At 39.1% G+C, this 23,255-nt stretch overlaps 1 protein-coding gene across 4 annotated transcripts; it reads right to left on the bottom strand.

Annotated features, from left to right (window-relative positions):
• Positions 1–940: 940 nt before the first annotated feature.
• On the bottom strand, positions 941–23,222 carry poldip2 (polymerase (DNA-directed), delta interacting protein 2). 4 transcript variants are annotated; one of them, XM_053617798.1, is made up of 11 exons: positions 23,006–23,219; positions 20,866–20,947; positions 19,947–20,044; positions 19,470–19,569; positions 19,100–19,175; positions 17,200–17,307; positions 15,597–15,733; positions 14,708–14,734; positions 14,455–14,580; positions 13,051–13,130; positions 941–3,324 (listed from the first exon to the last, which is right to left on the bottom strand). In XM_053617798.1, the coding sequence occupies exons 1-11, from the start codon at positions 23,185–23,187 to the stop codon at positions 3,210–3,212; spliced, it is 1,131 nt and encodes a 376-aa protein (XP_053473773.1). In that variant the 5' UTR covers positions 23,188–23,219; the 3' UTR covers positions 941–3,209. The 4 variants fall into 4 exon arrangements, with proteins under 4 accessions (XP_053473773.1, XP_053473774.1, XP_053473771.1 ...); XM_053617799.1 differs by lacking the exon at positions 941–3,324 and adding an exon at positions 3,331–7,127 and having other exon boundaries at positions 23,006–23,222; XM_053617796.1 differs by lacking the exon at positions 941–3,324 and adding an exon at positions 9,581–11,732 and having other exon boundaries at positions 23,006–23,222.
• Between the last annotated feature and the right edge of the window lie 33 nt (positions 23,223–23,255).

The following is a 23,255-nucleotide window of genomic DNA, read 5'->3' as shown; positions in this document are numbered from 1 at the left end:
GTAAGGGTGTGTTCAGAAAGGATTTAGTCAATTTGTCTGCTTGGTCCGCATATCTTCCATTTCCACTGCCCTTTCTTTCAATCTTCATTTCGTGTTTCTCGCCCTCCGTGCCTTTACCTTTTATGGAGTTTTGTTGGCATCATTAAATGCAAATGAGCTCTGTCGGGAAAGCACTTTGCACTTGATCAACATACGCAGAACTTTGGTAAATCTGATGGAAAATTTAGTTCACTTTGGTTTTATACAGGGCGCACGGTGGCTTAGTGGTTAGCACGTTCGCCTCACAGGTCAGGGGTTCGATTCCCGCCAGGGCCATGTGTGTGCGGAGTTTGCATGTTCTCCCTGTGCTGCGGGGGTTTCCTCCCCCAGTCCAAAGACATGCATGGTAGGCTGATTGGTGTGTCTAAAGTGTCCGTAGTGTATGAGTGGGTGTGTGAATGTGTATGTGATTGTGCCCTGCGATGGACTGGCACCCTGTCCAGGGTGTACCCCGCCTTGTGCCCAATGCTCCCTGGGATAGGCTCCAGGTTCCCCGTGACCCTGAAAAGGAGTAAGCGGTTGAAGATGGATGGATGGATGGATGGATGGTTTTATACAAACATTTACACACAACTTTACTAAAACATTGATAAATAAGCCCTGGCATATCTAAACTTAATATCCCATTATTAGTTTAAGTGGTAGAGAAACATGTACACATTTCTTACTATTGATATTTTAAGTAATTCTAATATTCTCATTTTCTTGAAGCCAATAATCCTGGAGTTGACTGCAATGCCTTCAAATGAAAGGTGACATGTCCGAACTCATGGTCCTTGTTTTGTTTTGTATCTAATATCTTATGGACTACTGACAAAAAAAATAAAAATAAAAAATGAAATCAATGTCCAAGTGAAAGACTTACAGTTAATATTCATAAACAGTAACACTGAAATAAATGTGTGAGGTGTTTTCACCGTTTATTAACCGGATCTTTATTTGTGTAAAGTTTTTTTTTTTTAACTTACATCCTTCGTAAAAGAACAAAACTGAACAGGAAGTGAAATTTGAGCTCGAATTTAATTTTCATCATTGTGATTAAGTACTCAGAAAAATGCATAGGTAAGAGTTTTCCCTTGTACACGCAAACAACTGTGCTGTTACTGCAACTCCTCGTGATGTACAGACACATCCGGAAGATATCATAGCGTAACATCTTACACATACACACGCACTCACACGCACTCTCACGACCTTGAACAAAGATCTGCTCACATTCATGGGGAAGACAGAAATCAGACATTCAGAAAAGAATATCAAACACACAACATGTAAAATTCACCAATACCCCAGTGAGGGAACTGTGAGATCATGAAGTGCGCTCAGAATTGACCCGAATAACAATTACTGACACGGGAGACACACTGTAAACAATTTGGATTAGTCACATTTCTCTCTCATTCATTCTCACGCCAAATACGACGGGCTTCAAACATTCGAACGGAAAACGGCTTCCAGAAACACACCAACATGTTTATATGAAAATATTTTCACTGCCCGTAATGATTCCGGTGCTGTATTTTTCTTATTTCTGTGAGAAATCCCGGTTGTGTGGCACAATAACATCATTGTTTTCGTCAACTCACACAGAACACACACACCCCTATTACACACTATTACTCAAACGTCTGGTCTGGTCATCTTTTATCCTAAATATCTACAGAGTTTAAATCCAAAACAAACCTGAAGTAAGCTCATCCAGCTAAGCAAAACCTTCTGTAGGTCTAGGTTGTATTGAAAACAGGTTTGCTAGGGGCAAGAGTACTAGTTTTATATATGAGCTTCAAAAATGTTAATAAAATGTGATAATTATACAGCCATACTAGCTCACACCAATGGATGTCGAATCACTCAAACAAGTAGTCTAGGAGAACACCACGTCCTGTACATGTTCGCGTTTCCTCTGCTCGAATACACCCCCTTCAACTCTGTTAACCGTATTTAAATAGGCTTGGACACTCAGCTGTAGAGCGAGTTCCTTATAGCTTAAAGCACTTATAGCTTAAAGCACAAGCCTTATAGCACTTAAAGAGGAAGATCTGCACTGAGCTGCACTGAGCTGGAGCTTGGGGAAATAGAACAATGGAGTCTGGACTCCTGGTGTCACTGGAGATGTTTTTCAGAGTGCTCGTGTCTTGGTTGAGTCTTGTACTGGTGTCTGGACCATGATGCTTGGCGATGGAGGGGTCAGTGTCAGGCTCTGAATTTCTGCCAAGCGTGAATGAGTGACATCAGGAAGAAGCTGAATTCAGCGTCGCTGTGAGTTGAATCAAGTGTGATAGAATGGGGAAAATACTGAAAATGTACAGAACGGGGGGGTTCTCCAGAGTACTGACGCTTTTGACAAGCATAAACTTACCATATAGGATTTCATTCATTGTTTGTATTGTGGTAATATTTTCAACACAAACATACTGCATGATGGCACAAATTACGACTGATCCGTCAGCAAAAGCCAGCATCAAATAGCAAGCCTTTTCATCACGTACGCGATTCAAAACTTTCATCCTAAGGATTGGAGACAGACGCGTGTCCCATATATACACAAACTGCATGCGCCCTCCAAGCCTGCGAGTCTCTGTGACTGAAAACGCTCCTGTGTTGGAAATGAAGCCTACAGGAAGACGGATGAGAAATGCAACGATAAACTACACTGAAACGCTGGGAAAGAAGAAAACTGCTCTAGTTCCATCAGTTCAGTAAACTGGATAAGGAAAATGTCCAATGAAATAAAGGACGCAAGATTACAAGGAAGGGAGCTGGAAAAAGAAGATGGACAAAGTAAGACCCATGTTTGCTTGAATATGAAATGCAAATGATGCCTCTTTAATTTAACATCCATCAAAAGCTTGGGACTGAAGATGTTCGGTTAGTGCAAAGAGTTGTTTTTTTTTTTTTTTTTAACTCCCCCCCACCCCCCACCAAAAGAAACTGTGCATAATGTATACGTCTCACAATGATGTGATTTGTTATTATATAACATCTCTATAGTTAAGTGATGGATACAGTATTGAACGAGTGACAGTGTGAGCCAATCAGTCTCAAGAAAAGTCCAGGTTTACTTGAAGGATTGGGATGACTAGATGATCCTTCAATCATGATCCGAGATCAGATTTTATCCTCCGAGTCGGGGTTTAAACGTGGGATGGACAGCAGTTTGTTCAGCCTCTCTACCAGTTGTATCCTGCAGGGGGAGACTTGTCATCTTTGTTGCTCTCCAGGGAGAACGGAGGGATGCGCACGTCGAAGTGTGAGCCGTCAGTCCGCTCGATCCGGAACGTCCCCCTGTGGGGAAAAATGACAGTTATAAACCTAAATGTGCTTTATACACACAAAACACACACACACCGATGAAATTCACTTATTTAAATGTAAACACAAATCTGTGGCCTCGGTGATATGAGGTATAAAAATACAGGAAGCAAGTCAAATCAAAACATAAATGAAAAAATAACTCGGTCATATTTTTTTAAAATGACATTTGTTCAGATATCTTTACCTGGAAAAAATGGATGCAACAAGATGCGGAGCTAAACAACGCAATATGATATACAGAGTTCTGTAAACTAATCTCATAGGCTGGATTTCTAGCTTTTAGCATCTGAGGCGAAAACTGTAAACACCTGAAGGTGATAGATATCTCTGAGCAAAGTCTTACAAAAATAAGAATAATTCTCTACTTTCTAATACACCATCAGTGTATCTCTATTAGTCAAATAAAAATAAAAAAAGTTTCTCCCAAGAGTGTAATTCACATTTACACTGAGCAGGATTCACAACAGAAATGAGAAAGAATTGAAATTGAAAAAAACTCACACTTTATTAGTTTCAATATAAAAACAGTGTCTTTGGTATGAATCGTGTTAACATGCTGATTATGTCCAAATGACATCATCTAGTAAACAGTCAACAAAATTCATTAAGCAGTTACTATAGAAACGATGAGGTAATAGAGGAGAGTGTTAATATAAACCTGTGCTTTGTGACCAGCATTACCGTCAGAGCTGCTGTTACATCAAATGAAATCAACACCTTCTGACCAATCAGAATCGAGAGTGCCACGGTATAGAATGTATAAAAAGTTATCCAATAGTTATACAATTCCACTGCACTAATTTGATTGGACAAGCGGCGTTCCAATAGCGCTTATATTTGATATAACTGTACTGGGGCTTTTCACTGTGTGCATCACTCCGCTCTTCTGCATTCGCTAGATAAAATCAGTTCTAACGACAGTTCAAGCATTTACTACAGTAAAGTTAGCAACGTCATCAGTCGACATGGTAAATTATACATTTTTCATGATTATAAGTTTTATCTTATGAAAGGTTATGAAATATCATCAGATGAAGAAGAATTTCACTGGAAACACAATTAACGGGAATGTACAAATCAGTGTGAGCTAACTAAGCCAGTTAGCTGACTGGCTATAAAGTGAGTCTAGCTTCTTTTGGATACATTTCTTCTAGCAGTGCAGAAATAAACAAAACATTTGGCCATGTTTTGTGAAATGTCACTTACTTATTATTATTACTATTGCTGTTTCTTGTTTATATAACTAATAAACAAAAGCAATATCGCAGTCACAATTGTGCGGTTATACCGAATATCAAGACGGCCGTTATTAGCTACGGCCGAATCACAGCTGTGTAATTTTTCCGTTTTTACCACGCTCTTGCTTGTGTGATATTGCTTGATTAAAATCTAATCCAGACTGAAATAGTCTCAGAGTAGCCCTGCATTCACACCGGCCAGCAAAAGGTGACCTTTGAATTGAGATTTTCTACATTTCATGTAAATTAGTTAAAATGCTGTAAAGCAACAAACTCAAAAGGATCGGCTGTAAATTCAGTTCCCCCTCAACAGTGTTTAGCACAGAACAATGGAAGAGACAAACCTAAAGTGATCAAAAAGTCACTACAATATAGTGAATGCGTTAGATGTGAATCAGCAAGAACTGATCTTAGATCAACACATCCTGTTTATATTGTTCCATAATCAACTCGCATTCAGTAAACGCACAATACTACACAGATCAGCCAGAACATTAAAACCACCTGCCTAATATTGTCTAGGTCCCCAATGTGCCACCAAAAAAAACTCTGACCCCTCGAGGCATGGACTTCACATGACCTCTGAAGATGTGCTGTGGTATCTGGCACCAAGACGTTACCAGCAGATCCTTTAAAAGTCCTGTAAGTTGCGAAGTGGGGTCTCCATGGATCGGATTGCCCGAGGATTGTCCAGCACATCCCACAGATGCTCGATGGCACCGATATCATAGCCAGCATGACCCTGTTGCCGCTTCACTGGTTGTCTTTCCTTGGATCACTTTTGGTAGGTACTAACCACTGCATATTCACCCCACAAGACTTGACGTTTTGGAGATGCTTCGATGCAGTCATCTAGCCATCACAATTTAGCCGTTGTCAAAGTTGCTAAGATCTTTACGCGCACACATTTTTCCTGCTTCCAACACATCAACTTCGAGAACTGACTGTTCACTTGCTGCCTAATATATCCCACTTCTTGACAGGTGCCATTGTAACGAGATAATCAATGTTATTCACTTCACCTGTGGTTTTAATGTTATGGCTGATCGGTGTACAATGCAAAAAAAAAAAACCCAAAATATTTGTCTTAAAACATTGACAGTTTTCACCAAGACTATAGGACTCTGTCCATTTCTGATCATCAATCCTCCAGAACAATTGTACATCAGGAATACTGACATTCCTCCCAAATGGATCTCACTGGACAAACCAGAAGACCCAAACAGCTTCTATTGCATTAAGAAGTCAGACGTAGTTCAATGCAAACTACATTGGGTGGGTATACGACAAGGGTGGACAAATCATAAATTTATCAGCTAGCCCACTGGACAACTTAAAGTACACGTGCCGTTCAGTCACTGGAAACATATGACTCGGCTAAAAGTGGTAGCTAACATAATATAACAACGTGGTTATATAATTTGCTAATCAAGTGCATTAAATACACATTAAGAGAAACGAACAAGTTTATGATTATTATCCTCATCTATCAAAGCATCTATGAGAGGTGGTGTTCTTACTTTACATCGCACGTAAAACACATTTGAATCCGACTTTATTTTCTCCTGATGTTTAATGGCGACATGATTGCATGCTGTGCTAGCAGGAGAGTTATATGATGCTTTGTGCTGCACTTTATTTGGCTCAGTTTAAGCAGCGGTTCCACATACGCGCATGTTCCTCATTCTGTAACGCGTGCACTCTAATTAAACGCACTTATAAACACCTTTCCGCTGTCAATCTCGGCCGATGTGTGTGTTGCAGCAGGCGGTGGGACATATCTTTAACGTAGCTACATCCCAAATGAAAATTTCTGTCAATAAGGAGGGGATTTTTTTTCTTCTTGTTGAATCTACTTCTGCCAGGCAATAAATAAAAAACTAATTGCACGGACATGAAACCTGCACGTTCCAGGTGCCTGGGCTACTGATTTGTCCACCCCGATGCTAGGCAAATTATACTGGGAACTATTAAAAATGAAGAACATACTATAACAGATGATCAAAATGTGCTACCTGTGACAGAACATGAGGATAAAATTGTAAACGTGAAAACATTATGACCTTAAACCTTAAAAATCATGAATATCCAACAGTAATATTCACATTCTCTGTCTTTTTTTTTTTTTAACAAAATATTCAGCAACTGCCTGTGTATTTGCCAGGGAGCAGGATTACACGCCTGACCAGGGTCTTAGAGGTCGAATCAGAGAATTTAAAAAATACAAAAAAAACAACAAAACAAAACACTAAAAAAAAAAATGCAGTATTTAAAGCAAAAAAAAAAAAAAGAGGGCATAGGCAGTGAGGCCTGTAGTGAAGGATAAGTACAAGATATATAAAATGGTGAACACTCAGGCAGGATTACAGGAACTACAACGGGACAGAGAATGTGGTGTTGTGTGTATCGCAGACTAGTCTGGGTCAGAAGAGGAAGGAGTAAGGGCTGTCCTTGTGCCCGTGGCTGGCCAGAGAGAAGGAAGGGATAGGCACGTCGAACATGCTGCCACTGGGCCTCTGGAAGGTGAACATCCCCCTATGGAAGGTGGAAACAACCAATCAACAGCTGCCTGGCAAGTGGGAACAAACGGGACAAAGCCAGATCATCATCTGACCGGCGCAATCTTTTTACTCTCCCTCCACAAGAGTCTTTATATGTTGTTACAGATGTATGAATGAATCTGTATGCATGTATGCTTGGGAATACAGTAGAGTGCATAACCTTTAGGCAAATTTTCAAAACAAAATTCCCCATTTTATTCTTTTCAAAACAACGAGGTTACATTCAGCAGCATTTTGAATTCAAAGCTGGTGACTCCAACTTCCACAAACCACTTTAGTAATGAAACCTAACCGACAAACCTTTCAAAAGTAATTGTACATCAATTCAATGCTGACATTTTACCAAGCACCAATCTATAGTTGATACAGTCATAAATTGTTCTACGATATGCATATGCAGCTTTGGACATTTTCAAGACATCGTGCGCACATTTAGATAGTAATTACGTCTCGTTTTATGTTTCGACGCTTTGTAGTAACATTTTGTTTTAGCCCTGCCCCCTAAGCTCTCTGTAGCCAACCACTTGGCCACACCCCCCTGAGCTCTGTGGATACATCTGCTTAGATCGCACTCCTCAAAACGTAACGAAATCGAGTTGTTTAAAAATGCACAACTGCGATTCGTAATCAACCTGAGCACTGCACATCTGTAAATTATGCTGTGCAGAATCTTACGTTACAATGAAAAGGCCAGATTTACAAATATAAACATAGGATACGCAATTTCTACCGTTACGATGCCATCACTGCACTGACGTATAATTACTTTTGACAGTAACATATTTCCATAAACCTTAGCCAAAGGTGAACGCACACTCAAATAACACGAAAAACAAGCTTCACAGAAGGAACCACAAGGAAGGATCGGTGTAGTGAATTGTACCTATTCCTATATGTATACAAAAACAATGTGATGATGCAATCTACAAAATGTGATTATAAAGATGGAGATCAAGCATCAAGATGTAATTATCCGCCTTAACTGGTGTGTAGACCTCACCTGGCACATCACAGAATATACTAACTGAAGTTACCTTTAGAAAAATAAAACAACAATACGTCCATCAATACAGACTTTGTGCTTCCTATTGCTTGTGTGAGATGATTTGGTTACATGCCATCTGAAGCAAAGTTCCTGTATGGTAAAAATCTGTATCGTTTACATTAATGCAATTATTTACAGTGGTATTTACATTCTCAGGTGTTTAAAAAATGGTGGTGAATAAATAACAATGCTAATTTGATAAATGTGTGGCGGCCTGGGAGAAGAAGTGAGAAAATCGCAGTTATAGATTTCATTCGTCAATATTTTGACAGCAGGCAGCTGATTATAAAATCATTTGTTTGTATGATGATTTTTGAAAATGTAGGGTTTTTTCTTTGTGTTTTGGCTTTCCGTCCACACAAACATGGCATTTTGGGAAGAACAAAAAAAAAAGTTTTTTTTAAAAACGGCCTCCGAACCGTCTACAAACTGTTTTCACAAGTTTCGTGCAGATGGAAATGGTTCTTAAAATGCTGATGTCACAGCGTCAACCTGTGCATGCCCGTTGTGGTTTTTATGAATGTGTTAGTACTCTGCTGTTTCTATTATTCCTTATTTTTATAAAATTGTTGCAATTTAATTTTCGCTTTTATTTTACTGTTACACTTATTCATTTTAGAACTGCATTTCGCCTCTTTTCCTCTCGATACGCATGATCTTAACATTATACTCGAGACATTTAACAAGTTTGTGATATGCCAGCCATCACTGGGCTGGCCTGCTCATGTCAATCCATTTTTTTTTGGCGATTTTCATCTGGACGAAGTTATTTTCATAAACTATTCACGTGGACAGGAATTACTGTTTTAAACAACAAGGTAAAAAGTAAGGGCCTCATTCATCAAGCTGAAAATGACCGGAGTTATGCATAAATTATTCGTACGAGCGTTTACACAATAGAATTCAGTATTAATGAAAATCCAGTAAATCCAGAAAAACATTCATATTTTACTCATGCTCCTGTGTGTGCACGTTTACTCATAAGACTACAAACTAACGTAAACCTTGACTTGATTTACTCTGAATCGCATCATCTGTATGGATTACTGCATTTTTATATACATGGAATATACTGTCGAGTTTAAATTGCTTCAAATCGCCCTTATCCAGAGCGACTTATAGAAGTGATTTGGGGTCTCTATCAAAAACACATCCTCATGCTAGGGACTAAGAGTACCATCGAGAAGGTTTAAATGTCTCAACTCTAAGGGTTTGATTTTTATTAATTATTCATTATATATATATATATATATATATATATATATATATATATATATATATATATATATATATATATATAATGAATAATTAATAAAAATCGATTATAATATATATATATATATATATATATATATATATATAATTAAATATTTTTATTGGCGTAGTAGTAATTCAAAATCATTTCCACATTTGTTTATCAGGCTTTACCTTGATCAATAGTTTTGTGCTGCCGGCTGTCTGTGTACTTTTACGTATTGTAATTTTTATAGTGATGATTTTTGGATCATTGCATGCCAGTGAGCTGCGTCATGCATGTTTGGTAATTTACAGGTGATTGGCGTTCATCATCACCACACGCAATACCAAGAAAATCAGCGTTTTGTTTGGTTTATGCAAACATTTACGCCCAAACAGGTTGATAAATGAGGCCCTGTGTTTTTATAAACATCCACAAAGAAGTCAATTCCGTCTGTATTATGAAGATTATGTTCATTTTGCTACGACAATTAACTCAACAACGTGATCAAAGCATGAAATATATTCACGGTTTCTTAAAGTAGTGATGTTAAAGCGTGTTACAGGCAGAAAAACACAATTTCGGCTAAAACGTGATTGTTTTTTCTTGTTTGCCGGAATTCAGTCACACCGATATCCGACATATATTATAATTGTATATAATAAAGTAATTATACACAATAAAATTACTATTATCTAGCATCTACCAGGAAAATATAGATTTTTTTGCCATTTGTACATTTATAAAATTACATGTAATATTAATTGGTGTATTGGTTGGCTCTTAGTTAATGAGTTGTTAATGGGTGCTTGGTTATTGATTAAATTGTTTTTCTTATTATAATGTATATACCACAAATATAACTCCAAATTAGTTTCACAGAATGACATTAAATACAGCTCAAGATAACCAGTAAAACCTTATTAAGATAAATTAAAAGTCAATCATGTGTTAGACTCGTAAGAACATGCTAGTTTTAAACAAAGACTTGCACTCTGCATTGCTGTGTTATACTGGGAAACAAAAACGACCTCAAGCTCCTAGTTAAGGGAGTTTTAAAATGTTTAAAATGTTGTTTCTGATTGTTCCTGGACGTTCTGCTGAGTGTTTAACATTCAACACGTAAAAGCTTGTTAGTGCTGATCTAGAATTTGCAAAGTGCTGGGAGGTTTTAAAGTCAAGTGCAGGAGAGAGAGTGCTAGAGATTAAAACTAGTCTGAAGTTTAGGAACAGACTCACTGATGGATCATAAAGAAATACTTTACCAAAAATAGTGACACGAGGCATAACGGGGCCCAGTTAGTGTGAACTCGTGCACTTTTTTTTTTCTTTTTTTTTTTTTAAGTTGCTGTAGGTAACATTTAAACCTAGTCGAGCCTAAAACATGAGCTCAGATCTAGATTCAACTCTCTTAAACCAAAAAACTACATAAAACATGTTAAACGCTGCTCACTGTTATACCTTAAGGATGCAAGTAAATTTGTTAAGTTAGATTTTTCAATTCCAAATAACATCGCATACTTTATTTGGTGACTTGAAAGCAAGCGAGGAAATCCACGCTAATTGGTGAACATCATGGGAGGAAACTGAAAAAGAGCTCCGATTGGCATCATTTAATTACAGGAATAATATACTAATGGTATGAAGAGTGTTTGGTGTTATTTTATAAACTTTATCCTTCCCATACATGTATGAAAGCTACAGCGAGATGGGAGGAGCGATGGCAGAGAGCACTGTAACACCCCTAATCTTCAGCATTGTTCAACTGCTAAAAAGATGGATATAAATAAATAATAAAATAAAAGAGCCTGTAAGTAGTTTGAGTATAGTATTGACTATATGCTCTCATTGAGAGGTGGAGTTTATGTCTTATTAATAGTTTTTCGAAATCTAAATTACACTACTTGACATTTGTCTTTTTAAAAAAAGGTGTATTTGTAAAAGGCTTAAGGTTTGCAGATTTGTTTCTCACAAATTATTATTAATAATAATAATAAAAATAATAATGCATTGATTAATGCACACGGGGGCAAAATAGAGCTGAAGTTAGAGCACAGTTAAATAGTGGGACAGGGACATGTTGTTGAAGATGCAGGACAGGAGGACAGCCTGAGCTTGGCAAGGGTTTGGACAAGCACACCAGGGCAAGGCTCTGGGCTCTGAGCTCTTAAGCCAGCGAGGAGAAGGGGCCAGGCAGGAAGCTGTTGGGCATATCGTCCTTCTTGCTTTCGAGAGAGAAGGGAGGGATGCGCACATCGAAGAATGTGCCGTTGGGCCTCTCGAACCGGTAGGAGCCCCTAGAGGGGGCAGAGACACAAGAGGACGCACAGTCAGAGACCCAGCGCCTCGGCCCCCAGTGGCTCGGCCACTCGATTATAAACATGATCAGCAGATACACATTCGGTAGCAAACCATGACCTGATAGAGACACACATTATTCAAAAACACTGACCTTCAACTACAACTGGTTTAAAATACGTACAACACACGTCCATTCAAAAGAGATCTACACATTAAATACACCAAATCCATTCATTCACTGCATGTGAATGAATAAAATATCCAATTAAGAGGCTATGGCAGCAATCCAAATTCATGCAGGGCCGGCCCTCTTTGGCCCACCTTATTCTAGATGCAGCATCTCTGGTCTGGGCCACAAAACCATTGTCCCGATACACACACACTCATTTATACACACACACACAGTTTGCCAATACCAAGTTTGCCAATGAGCATATACGCTAACAACAGGCCTTTTGGAATAATGTGCTCTGGACGGACGAATCAAAGATAGAGTTGTTTGGCCGCAATAACAGCAGACATGTCTGGCACAGACCAAAGACAGCTTTTCAGGAGAAGCACCTCATACCAACTGTGAAGCACGGTGGTGGAAATTTTACGGTTTGGGGATGCATCGCTGCCTCAGGGACTGGACAGCTTGTATTCATTGATTCAACTATGAATTCTGCATCATATCAAAGAGTGCTTGAAGATGATGTGAGGCCATCTGTCTGAAAGTTGAACCGAAAGTGGACCTTTCAACAGGATAATGAAACTAAGCACACTAGCAAATCCACCAAGGAATGGCTCAAAAAGAAGAAAGGGAGGGTTATGGAACGGTCTAGTCAAAGCCTGGATTTGAATCCCATTGAAATGTTGTGGGGGGATTTGAAACAGGCAGAACATGCCAGAAAACCCTCAAACATCTTGCAAGTGAAAGAATATTGCATGGAAGAGTGGTCAAAAATTCCAGCAATCCTGGTGGACAATTATGCAAAACACCTACAAGATGTTGTTTTTGCTAAAGGGGGCAAATACTAGCTTCTGTGGCCAAGGGTGTACTTACTTTTTCCACAGAAGAATATCACATGTATTGATATTTCTGTTAAATAAATGATTGAAAAAGCTCATTTTCCTTTTCAGTTTGTTCAAGTACATCAGCTTATTCATAGGCACTGTTTCAAAGATGATCAAATGTTTGCTTGTCCCAATGTGTCAATTTCCATGGGGTGTACTTATTTTTTCACATGACTGTATATATACTAATTTTCCTCATCATGCATTCTAAAGTACATGTGGATGACTTGACATTTTGCATGTGAATGTAACACTCACCACATGTGTCCGCTGGGGGCCTGTAGTGAGACGTGACTGCTGTACTGGAACGCTGGCTGCTCTTTGGACAATACAGGCTCCTATCACACACACACACACACACACACACACACACACACACACACACACACACACACACACACACACACACACACAGATTAAGTTATGTACTTGATTTATGCATTCTTTGCAGCAGAACAAAACTAATCAGTTTCTAACTATGTAATGTTTAATCAAGAATGAAAGTAATACAAACAACACCAACAGATCATTTTTGTTTCTAAACAATAAAACACACCTGTAATGGTGGGTCTGTACATGATCACCCGACAAAAAATTTTATTCTCTGAGCGAGCATTATATAATAACCTGGCAGCTCATGGAGGCAGCTCAGTGTGAGAATAGCTGTGATCCTGCTAGGGGAAAAGTTACTGGGTAAAAGGTGAAGATCTGTAAAAGGGAAAATCACTGCAATTCATTTTTCTCTGTATTATTAACCTCTGAACTGTGCTTAGAGACAGCCTTGACACCTCACAGGTTATTATTAATCCCAAATAATACAATTACTAATATATTTTTTAAATTTTCTGATTTTTAAACCCTTATTTGTAATGCAACATTAAGCCATTTTATGTCAATTAGAAATGGTTGATGGTTTCCAAACAAACATGTGAACACCGCAACACAATGAGCTTTCTGAGGCATGTTTCTAACTACATGGCAGATGACATCAGTGTGATGGACTGGCGTTACCACAAAGTTGCACTCTCCCTTCACTTGCCTCACTTTGCTAAATCTGTTGAACCGGTCATCTCTTCCTGTGCCCCATACTATGTCAACTTCAAATCCTCAAGCAACAGATCAGCACAGGAGGCAAATATTTTAAAATAAACTGCAAGTTTGATCCTGTACTTGCATACATTACAGAGATTGCACACACCCCATTGCACACATATTACCTCTTCTCTGGACTTCAATTCAGTAGTTCTTTTTGGCAAGGGGGGATTTTTCCCCCCCTTTCCTCCCTAATTTGGTCTTGGCCAAATACCACCAAACATCCAGCTCAGATCTTACGACAGCTATCAGCTGAAGAGGGTGAAGGCTAACATGTGCTTCCTTCCAAACACATAAAGCTGGCCAAGTGCATCTTTCCTAACTGCTGCACATGCTGCATCACAAAGTGGCATACCTTATCTCACAGCCACCCATGATTAACTAGTGTCCCTGTGATTGACAGGAGAGACAGAGAGAGCGAGAGAGAGAATCACACTCTCCCACACAGAGAGCACAGCCAATTTTGCTCCCTTGGCTTCCAGCCACCGATGGCTACGACATCCTCAGGATTGGTGAGAAGTCGTGAGCTCCCGGCGACGTGGTTTTTAGTCTTTCATTTCAGATACTCACCCGGCCCACCACTCCTCGGCCTCTGACCGTCTCCAGGGTTCCTGACAGGCTGAAGATCCTCCAGTGTCGTTCTCTCAGCTGCACCACCTCGCTGCCCATGTTCTCTAGACGGATGCAGTAACGCCACTGGTTCACAAAGCACACGCATATGGCATTAATAAACACAAATGCAAAACATATAAAGAACTGAGTTCTTAATAGTTTGGTGAATTCGGTGTAGAATAACTTTAGATAATCACAGCATTTAACTTACCCAGTAAACATGCGAATTCTGTGCTTCCTGTCGGATTCAAAAAAACAAAAACAACAAAAAAAAGAGAGCGCTTTAGCTATAGCAAGAAATTAAAAACTTTTACTCATAAGCATATCGCTAAAGCGATGCAGGAACACAAAGAAGATATCACATGCTGCTGATGAAACTGCTGTGGCCTGCTATGTGTTCGCACTGCTTTAAAGTGCACCTATTATGGTTTTGAAGTGTGTCTAATTTTCTTTTAAAGGTCTCATACAGTAGATTTACATGCATCCAAGGTCAAAAACAGTTTAATGTGCTCATAATTTAAATTGCAGCATTACATTTACCCCCGCCCCGTGTCACAAACCACTCATTCAACGATCCGTTCTAAAGGATTCATTCTAAACTCCTCCTTTCAGAGAGCATTCTCTGCTCTGATTGGTCAGATGTTCCAGTCTGTTGTGATCGGTCTGTGACTGATGATACACTGTCAGTGTGTGTCGAAAAGGAAACGCCCACTACCATAATGAGTTTCAGCTCTGTCTGTCAGCGAGCAGCTGATGAAGACCAGAGGCGAGGCTTTTTGTTACAAACCTACGTCGGTTAGTACAGGAAGTAAGTCTGGAATTACTAACAACTCGTTTCAGCTGTTCAGAATCGATTCCTTCAATTTGGGAGTCAATAACTCTGTTTGTCGTGCTCTTTGATTTCTGAAAATTTGCAGATGTTTTTACATTGACAAACAGGTCTATGAAAGGTGAAAAACACTCTATGAAAGGTAATATTTGAAAAACCATAAGAGGTGCACTTTAACACTTTCACCAACAAGCCAAATCAGTTATGACAACTGAACTATACACTTTTCATAAACATTGATAAAGTATATTTTTAGTGAGCACAGTCTTACCCTCATGCCCATGTAGAACGGGATGACGGTCACTCGGATATTCTCCGTAGTCTCTCTGTGGACATCGGACAACTCCAGCCACGGATGGTTCTTTTCCTGCCATGCACACAGTGTGTCTCTCGCTACAAATGGAGGCACTGACAGAACAAAAACAAAAACGCAGGGGGAAGTTAGACAACAAATTTAAAATAACAATAAAATTTGGTTAATTATTACACATCTAGACAAATGCTAGAGATGATACAGTACTGTAGTTTTCACACTGGGCATGTTTACTGCGGTCCAAATCCGAGTGCAATTGTTCCCGACGCCCCCACAGGGTTGGTCTGGCTTCAGACTCACTTGATTCTATCAAACCCAGGTGCATTTGCGTTCATCTTACATCACCACAAACACGCATGGAGAACACAACACGACTCACCACGTTTTTTTTTTTTAAATATTATTTTAGTGCTATTATGCGTAGCAGTGGACCTCTTCTGTATCCCACAAACACCCCTGCCACTCATGGTACAGGTGTGTTGTGGAAACGAATGACATCGTCATCGGCTAAAACACATACGCAGGTTATTTTACTTCCTGAACAAGTGTGGACCCGAGTACGAGTTGCGTTCACATTCACGGGAATCGAGGCTCAGTTCCAGTGCAACCGAAATCAGACCACGTCCTGCAGGTAGTCTGGGGTTTGGTACCACAGTGCCCCTTCCCGGTCCTCATGACCGCTTTCACATTACCAATTTTTCATGCCAACCATGCTCTGTTTCAGATTATCTACCAGTGTGAAAGCCCCCTTAGGCACCCTATTTTGTTTTAGTACAAACATTGTTATAGATTTTTTATTTTATGACTTCTACATTATCGAGTCAGTACAAAAACATTTGATTTCCAAGCAGTAGTTTTCGAGCACAAAATTAAATGTTTGCATGTCAGTAAAGAAAGCAGCAGATTACATAAGAGACCACTTTTCAGACAAAAAAAAAACCCCACAATGAATGCTGCTGGGTTTTGCTGCAAAAATAAGAAGCGAGTGCAACAAAGTCTCCAGAAGAACTGTGGCTGGTTCTGCAAGATGCTCAATAAAACATACAGCTCATTTCCTTATAAAACTGCACAAAGTGTACCTGGGAGTACTAATTTTTTTTTAAAGCAAAGGTTTGTCACACCAAATATTGACTTTGATTAATTTATTACTGTTTACTGCTCTTTAGTGGGTTTTTTTTTTATGTAGAAACATTTCATTATTTTTGAAGACATCTACAGCATTTATTTGCATGTGACTTTTGCACGGTACTGTATATCCACAATATAATATGATATTTAATAGATAACAGAATATATAGAAAAATAGAATATATTGGAACAGATCTGGGTGTAGTCATAGCCGTAGACGTCACGTGACATTACAACGACTTGCTTTAAGGATATGACAAATTTAGCAAACGTCCTAAATGACTACATTCCTGTAAATTAATTCTTAAGAAATCCCTTGCTTATATAGTAACTGACTGTAATTTAACAAGTTCAAAGGGCTTTCAGGGACAAAAACAAGATTCTCAAAATAGACAATGAAAATGATTTTGAACTGTAATGACATGGTGAATACCTTTAGATGGGTTGAACATGAGGAACCTCTCAAACAGCTCGTGCTGAATGGGCACCTGATCTGTAGAATTATATGGCAGAATATCCTCATGGCTCACATAGTCTAGACCTAGACAAAGGGATACAAATGGATTTAACGCAGGCTAATCACAAAGACATGGCGCTTACAGCACTGCCTGAACGATGGGTTCATATTATTATTCTTAATGAAAAACACAACAACAACAAAACAGTACAATGACAAACTCACTTATATTAAACATAGAACTTTCAAAACCAAATTTCCCCCATCGTCGTGTCAGTCAGCTCACCTCACTCTCGTCGCGTGATAAATGAAATCTGATCGGTGCTGTGACTGACTCGTTCGGCTCATGCTGAACTGAGCAGACGCGTTCGGTTTTTAATTGTAGCGTCTGTTCTCTAACTGAACTAACCGATTTGTATTACTATCAAAAAGCAAAACGATAGTGGGGGCGGTGCCACAGTGGGCAAGTGATGTAATCGGTGTGCGGCCGAACACCGTGTAACACCGACCATCGCAGCAAGCCTACTGTATGTACTACACAATGTTTACAATTATACTACTGTTGAATTCTTGAATCTGATTGGTCAGAAGGTGCTGGCTGTAATTCAAATGTTAATGCGCTCAGTCTTCAATAGAAGTTCAATAGAAACAATATATGATTGTTTCTATAGTAACTATAATAAACAAATATTATTGTTTATATAGGTCACTCACAGGGTCTTGTATGGCAGACGCTCCACATGATCTAAGCCTAATTATAAATGCATTAGAAGATTAGAATAGACAGAAGAGACAGGTCTTCAAATCACTGATATGGTGAATCGTTCTGTAAGGAGATGTTTATTTAACACGTATGGAAGGAGTCTCCGGTGTAGCAGTTTTCCGACATGGGAAAGTTCTTGGTAACAACAAGCTGTCTTACTGAGGGAACGACTGTTTATAGCTGCTGTTACTCAAGTGAAAACAGCAAGTATTGCGCAACATTAAATGTAAATATAAACATAGAAAGTAAAACACAGATACTAGTCCAGGCTCTTGTTATCTCAAAACTGGACTACTGCAACTTACTACTTTTGGGCCACCCAGCCAGCTCCATCAAACCCCTTCAGATGATTCAGAATGCTGCAGCACACCTCGTCTTCAACCAGCCCAAGAGAACCCATGTCACACCCCTCTTCATCTCCCTCCACTGGCTTCCTGTAGCTGCCCACATCAAATTCAAGGCCTTGATGCTCACCTACATGACCTTGTCTGGAACAGCACCCTCCTACCTCAACTCTCTCCTGAAGGCTTACGTTCCCTCACGCAATCTGCAATCGATTAGCAACAGACGTTTAGTAGTTCCCACCCAGCGTGGTCCAAGGTCCCTTTCCAGAACCTTCACACTAACTGTTCCTCAGTGGTGGAATGAACTTCCAACCTCAATCCGGACCACAGAATCTCTCACCATCTTCAAAAAACAGCTAAAGACCCGCCTCTTCCGTGAACACCTAACCAACCCATCAAAAAAAATAAATAAATAAAATTTTTTGCACTTACACCTCTACTCTGCGCACTTTGCTTCTTCTGGAACTCAATTAATGGATCTTGTATGGTAGCACTACTTGTATTGTTCTCTGCTTGATATATCGCTTTGCTTGTATTTTTCTCATTTGTAAGTCACTTTGGATAAAAGCATCTGCTAAATGAATAAATGTAAAACAGACTTCAGGCAATGTTGTTATTGGAAAATAAATGGAAACTAATCTTCGGGGTGGTAAAAGTAGCTCCACTTGTGTTTTACTCCTTATATAATACGCGTTTTAACCGAGGGTCAGTTGTTATCGAGAACAACTGTTGCTTTATTGGGCTGCACAAGGAATGTTGACATGCTCACCTGGAATAGCATACAGAGCTCTGCTGTCGTCATGATTGGCTAGAAATGTGACGGCTTCTGTCTGTGATCTCTGTGACTGTCAACAGAAACACATTTCATTAAAATCACCATTAGCTTAACTGACCTACAAAGTATTCATGTGGAAGTGAAACTCCTCTGAACATCAATATGACTGAAACCCTAAATGCTTGACTGTAATGGAATGGACTAATGCTGTGGTTTTCAGTCCTGGTCCTGGGGACTCACAGCACTGCACATTTTGTACGTCTCTCATATCTGACACACTCAGCTGAATCTCTCTCCTAAGGAGCTGATGATCTGAATCAGGTGTTAAACAAAGGAGACATATGTACATGATGTGTGTACTTACTATGTGTGGACAGTCTCTGGTGTCGATGAGGACTTGATAGTATGTGTGTGTTTTTCCCTTCACCTCCTTTGACCCATGGGCTCCTGGAGTCTCTGGCTTACTGTAGGAAAACAACACAATCTCTTTCAGGTAATACTGGGTACACAGTGAAAATGACATATTTGTTCTCAAACCACAGCTGATGTTTGAGCTTCATGATTTGTGCTTATGATGTCAGCTTGGACATTCATGATTATAGGGAACGAACACAATGGTCCTATTGCCATGCTGCTCATTATAGGCTTCAACAGAGAAAAAATAGGGGGGGGGGGCATTAATCAGATTTTGCATTTGCCCTCCTAATTTTAATATAAAACTATGAATCTGAATGCAACGTTCAAGTCATACTCAGGAGACATTTTCCTCAAAGAACAAATACAACAAGTACAGGCAGTGTGTGAGACATTTTGCTCAAAACCGATCAGAAATGGTGTTCACCTGTCAGATACTGGAGGGGCGACGTCACGGTCGTAAAGTCGAGCGTGCCAGGGGAACAGGACGATGCCTCTGTACCCAAACACACTGTGCAGGAACAACTGGAACAAACACATACAACCTTTATCAAAACTAAGGCTGGACCTAATCAATTATTTGAAAATCAATTGCTCTATCGGTTATTTTTTAGTAATCACCTGCTTTTTAAAAATATACTCAATATCATAAATATTCATTTGAAATATTTCTGTCCAGCATTTCAATTAACTAATGCTACTCGAGAACGCTTGACTAGGCTTAATTAAATAAGATAATAAATACAATATAGTATTACTGATATTATCGGACAAGAATTTTGTCAAATACTCGCACTGACCATTTTTTTTTTCAAAAAAGAAACTCAAGTAAGTAATCCAATATAAGATTACATTATCCTGTACATTTCTTATTGCGTCCGCACACTTTTTTTGCACCTATATTTCCAATCAATAATCCAGTGGTCCATTAGGCGAGGGTCTTACCTGTATTTCAAAGCCCTGATTCTGTTTAATTCTGATGAGTCAAATTCAAAATAAAGGACATTATCCACTGGCTGTCTCACTAAATGAGACACTCGGATGTTAAATTCATTTTGCGCAAAGTGAATCATTTCCAGCATGTGAATCGACTCCCAAGGTTTGGGGTTGAATCTTAGTTCTCAGTACCTAGAATCAGGGAATCGACTCCTTTGATGTGTAGAATAGCGACATGATAACTTTACACACACTACAGTATATATTAAAAATATACTGTGTACATTAAGAAAATGAAACTAACATTTATTAAATAGTTTACCTGCTTAAACGTTACTTGATTCAAACAGATTCGCTACTTGTGTGTTTCTGGTGATGCTACTTGACCCAAAGGATGTGTAAACCCTTACCTGTCCTGTTTCATATTTGCCGTTCTGCTTTGGTGCTTCAAACACTCCCACAGTCTCTAGCACCTTCCCTTCTGCCCTGTTACTGACCAAAATGTACAAGAGACACACAAAACCAACCAGAAAGATATGTCGTGAGTGACAAAACGTGAGTCACATCCATAGAGGCGATACGTTATACAAACAAGTATGATACATAGAATACGTCTCATACACAAATACGAAAAGACATCAATATGGGACATAAGAACAAACACAGACAAGCTCACAATATAACCTTGGGATCATGAGGAAACACGGCACAGTGTCGAAACAATAATCTGAATCAAAACAACACACTTCAGTACTGATATAAGGATTAAGGATATCTTTAATCTGTGGATACATGCTCCAACACTGTATTATTACAAGACCTACAGTAGACCTTTGTTTTTGCTTCCTAAGAACTGATACAAATCAAATCTCAAGGTCCTAATCCGAGCGATTCCTAGTAAACAGCCCATCGAATTTGTTTATGTACATGACAACAAATTTAAAAGCAGAAAGAAAGAAAAACAGCTGTATCTGGCTGCGAAGTAGAGGATGGGCTTTTCCTAACTGGAAGGTTTTTACAAGGATGAGTTTCTACATGAAGGTATGAATGTGATTAGGCCTGTCATGATAATTACGTTTTCGACTTATCGTACGATATATGTACATGACCTCGATATTGTCCGTTGTGTTTGCATGGGTGTTTGTTTACATAACAATGAAGGTCACCAACATTTTATATTTTCTTACTGCTTCTGTCCTCTCGTATGCTCTAGGGCTGTCAAATTAAAATTCATCTAATTTAAGATAAAAAAAATGCACATTCAACTGCAAAAACTGTGCAGTGGAATTTAAGATGTGTAGCAAGCATTAAATAAAACATACTTTGGTCGGGGGGAAAAAAAAACGACACACAAGATATTAACCATGCACTAATGATATTTTTTAAAGAAGAAAAATCTAGAAAGAATAGTTCTGGTGTTTCAAATAATCCAGTCCAAGTCAATAATGTCGGGGATTGAGCCGCTTACACCGAACAGTGAATGAACACGGATAAACTAAATTAATTAACTCACCCAAACGCATCCTATATACACATACGAGATTAATCCGACATTTACACAACATAAACGTAATATTATAACCTGTACAAAATGACGCGAACGCACAAGTGAACTTGAACTTAAGTAAAGCGCTACAGTAGGTAGAATAGTAAGTCACGTCGTGAATACGCTCTTTCCGTAACAACGCACTAAAACACAGACAATGAAGAAATAAAGCATAAACAATTCACAATATTGTCTTACAGATTTTTATTTATTGTTTTGGTTGTGTGGTTTTAGACATTTCATTTACAATGTCTGAATACTTTTAGGAATTAAAAATTCCCTTCTCTTTGAAAGGGTGTACTTGCATGATTATACTATAATATTATATCAGTGGTATCAAATAGTCTTAAAATGACAATAATATCGTTTAGCGCAATTATTTCTGGGACAATATATCGTCCAATAAAAGTAGCTATCGTGACAGGTCTAACTGTGATCAGGCTAAGCTGTGGGCCCAGCTATACACACACACACACACACACACACACACACACTAACACCTTGGATACAAAGCTATCTACAGTTATAATATTTTTGCTTTGCCATACTCTAACTGCACTGGATCATGCACTAATCATAGCTTAGCATGATGCGTCCACTGACAAAGCTGCAGGGTAAAACGCATCGGATTGCATATCTGACATGACGGCTAGCTGACCTTAGCTGGCGCATTTAGCTTCACGATTACACAACCATGCACTCCTTAGTTAGCATGTCAGCAGTGTTAGCATAGCATATCCACATGGGAAATAATAACGTGCTCTATATTTCATACACTAGCTAAAGTTACAAAGCAAGCTGAAAGTGTAATTAACCATCATCAGCCCAGTGAAGCTGTATATATTACACGGTTATGTGCAATATCGCGTACTATCCCGTACTAAATAGTATGCCAAAGCAGTATGCAGTACTGTTGAACACACTACATACTCTTTAGTAGAGTAGGTGGTTAGCATGGATAACGCTGACTAGCATGCCAAGCTAAAAACGGAGCAACTTCTTACCGGGACGACATGAACCGTTTTTGTTGTACATTCAGGAGACCACATGTGGAACACTGCAAGCGGCGTCTGTTCACTTCGTGTCTGCTGTTGAGTTCCACACCGAGTACCCGCAGAATGTGTTTGTTACTAAACTTATTAACAGTAGACAGTATCCCCCAGCTGCGTAACACACACGCCGCCATCTTTGTTTAGCGAAACCAGTCCGGAACGCAAGCTGCTGACAAAAGGACACAACTCAAGTAGAAGTCGG

Source organism: Ictalurus furcatus, chromosome 28 (assembly GCF_023375685.1).
Source record: "Ictalurus furcatus strain D&B chromosome 28, Billie_1.0, whole genome shotgun sequence".
Lineage (NCBI taxonomy): Eukaryota > Metazoa > Chordata > Actinopteri > Siluriformes > Ictaluridae > Ictalurus > Ictalurus furcatus.
This window is presented reverse-complemented; position numbering and strand designations above follow the sequence as displayed.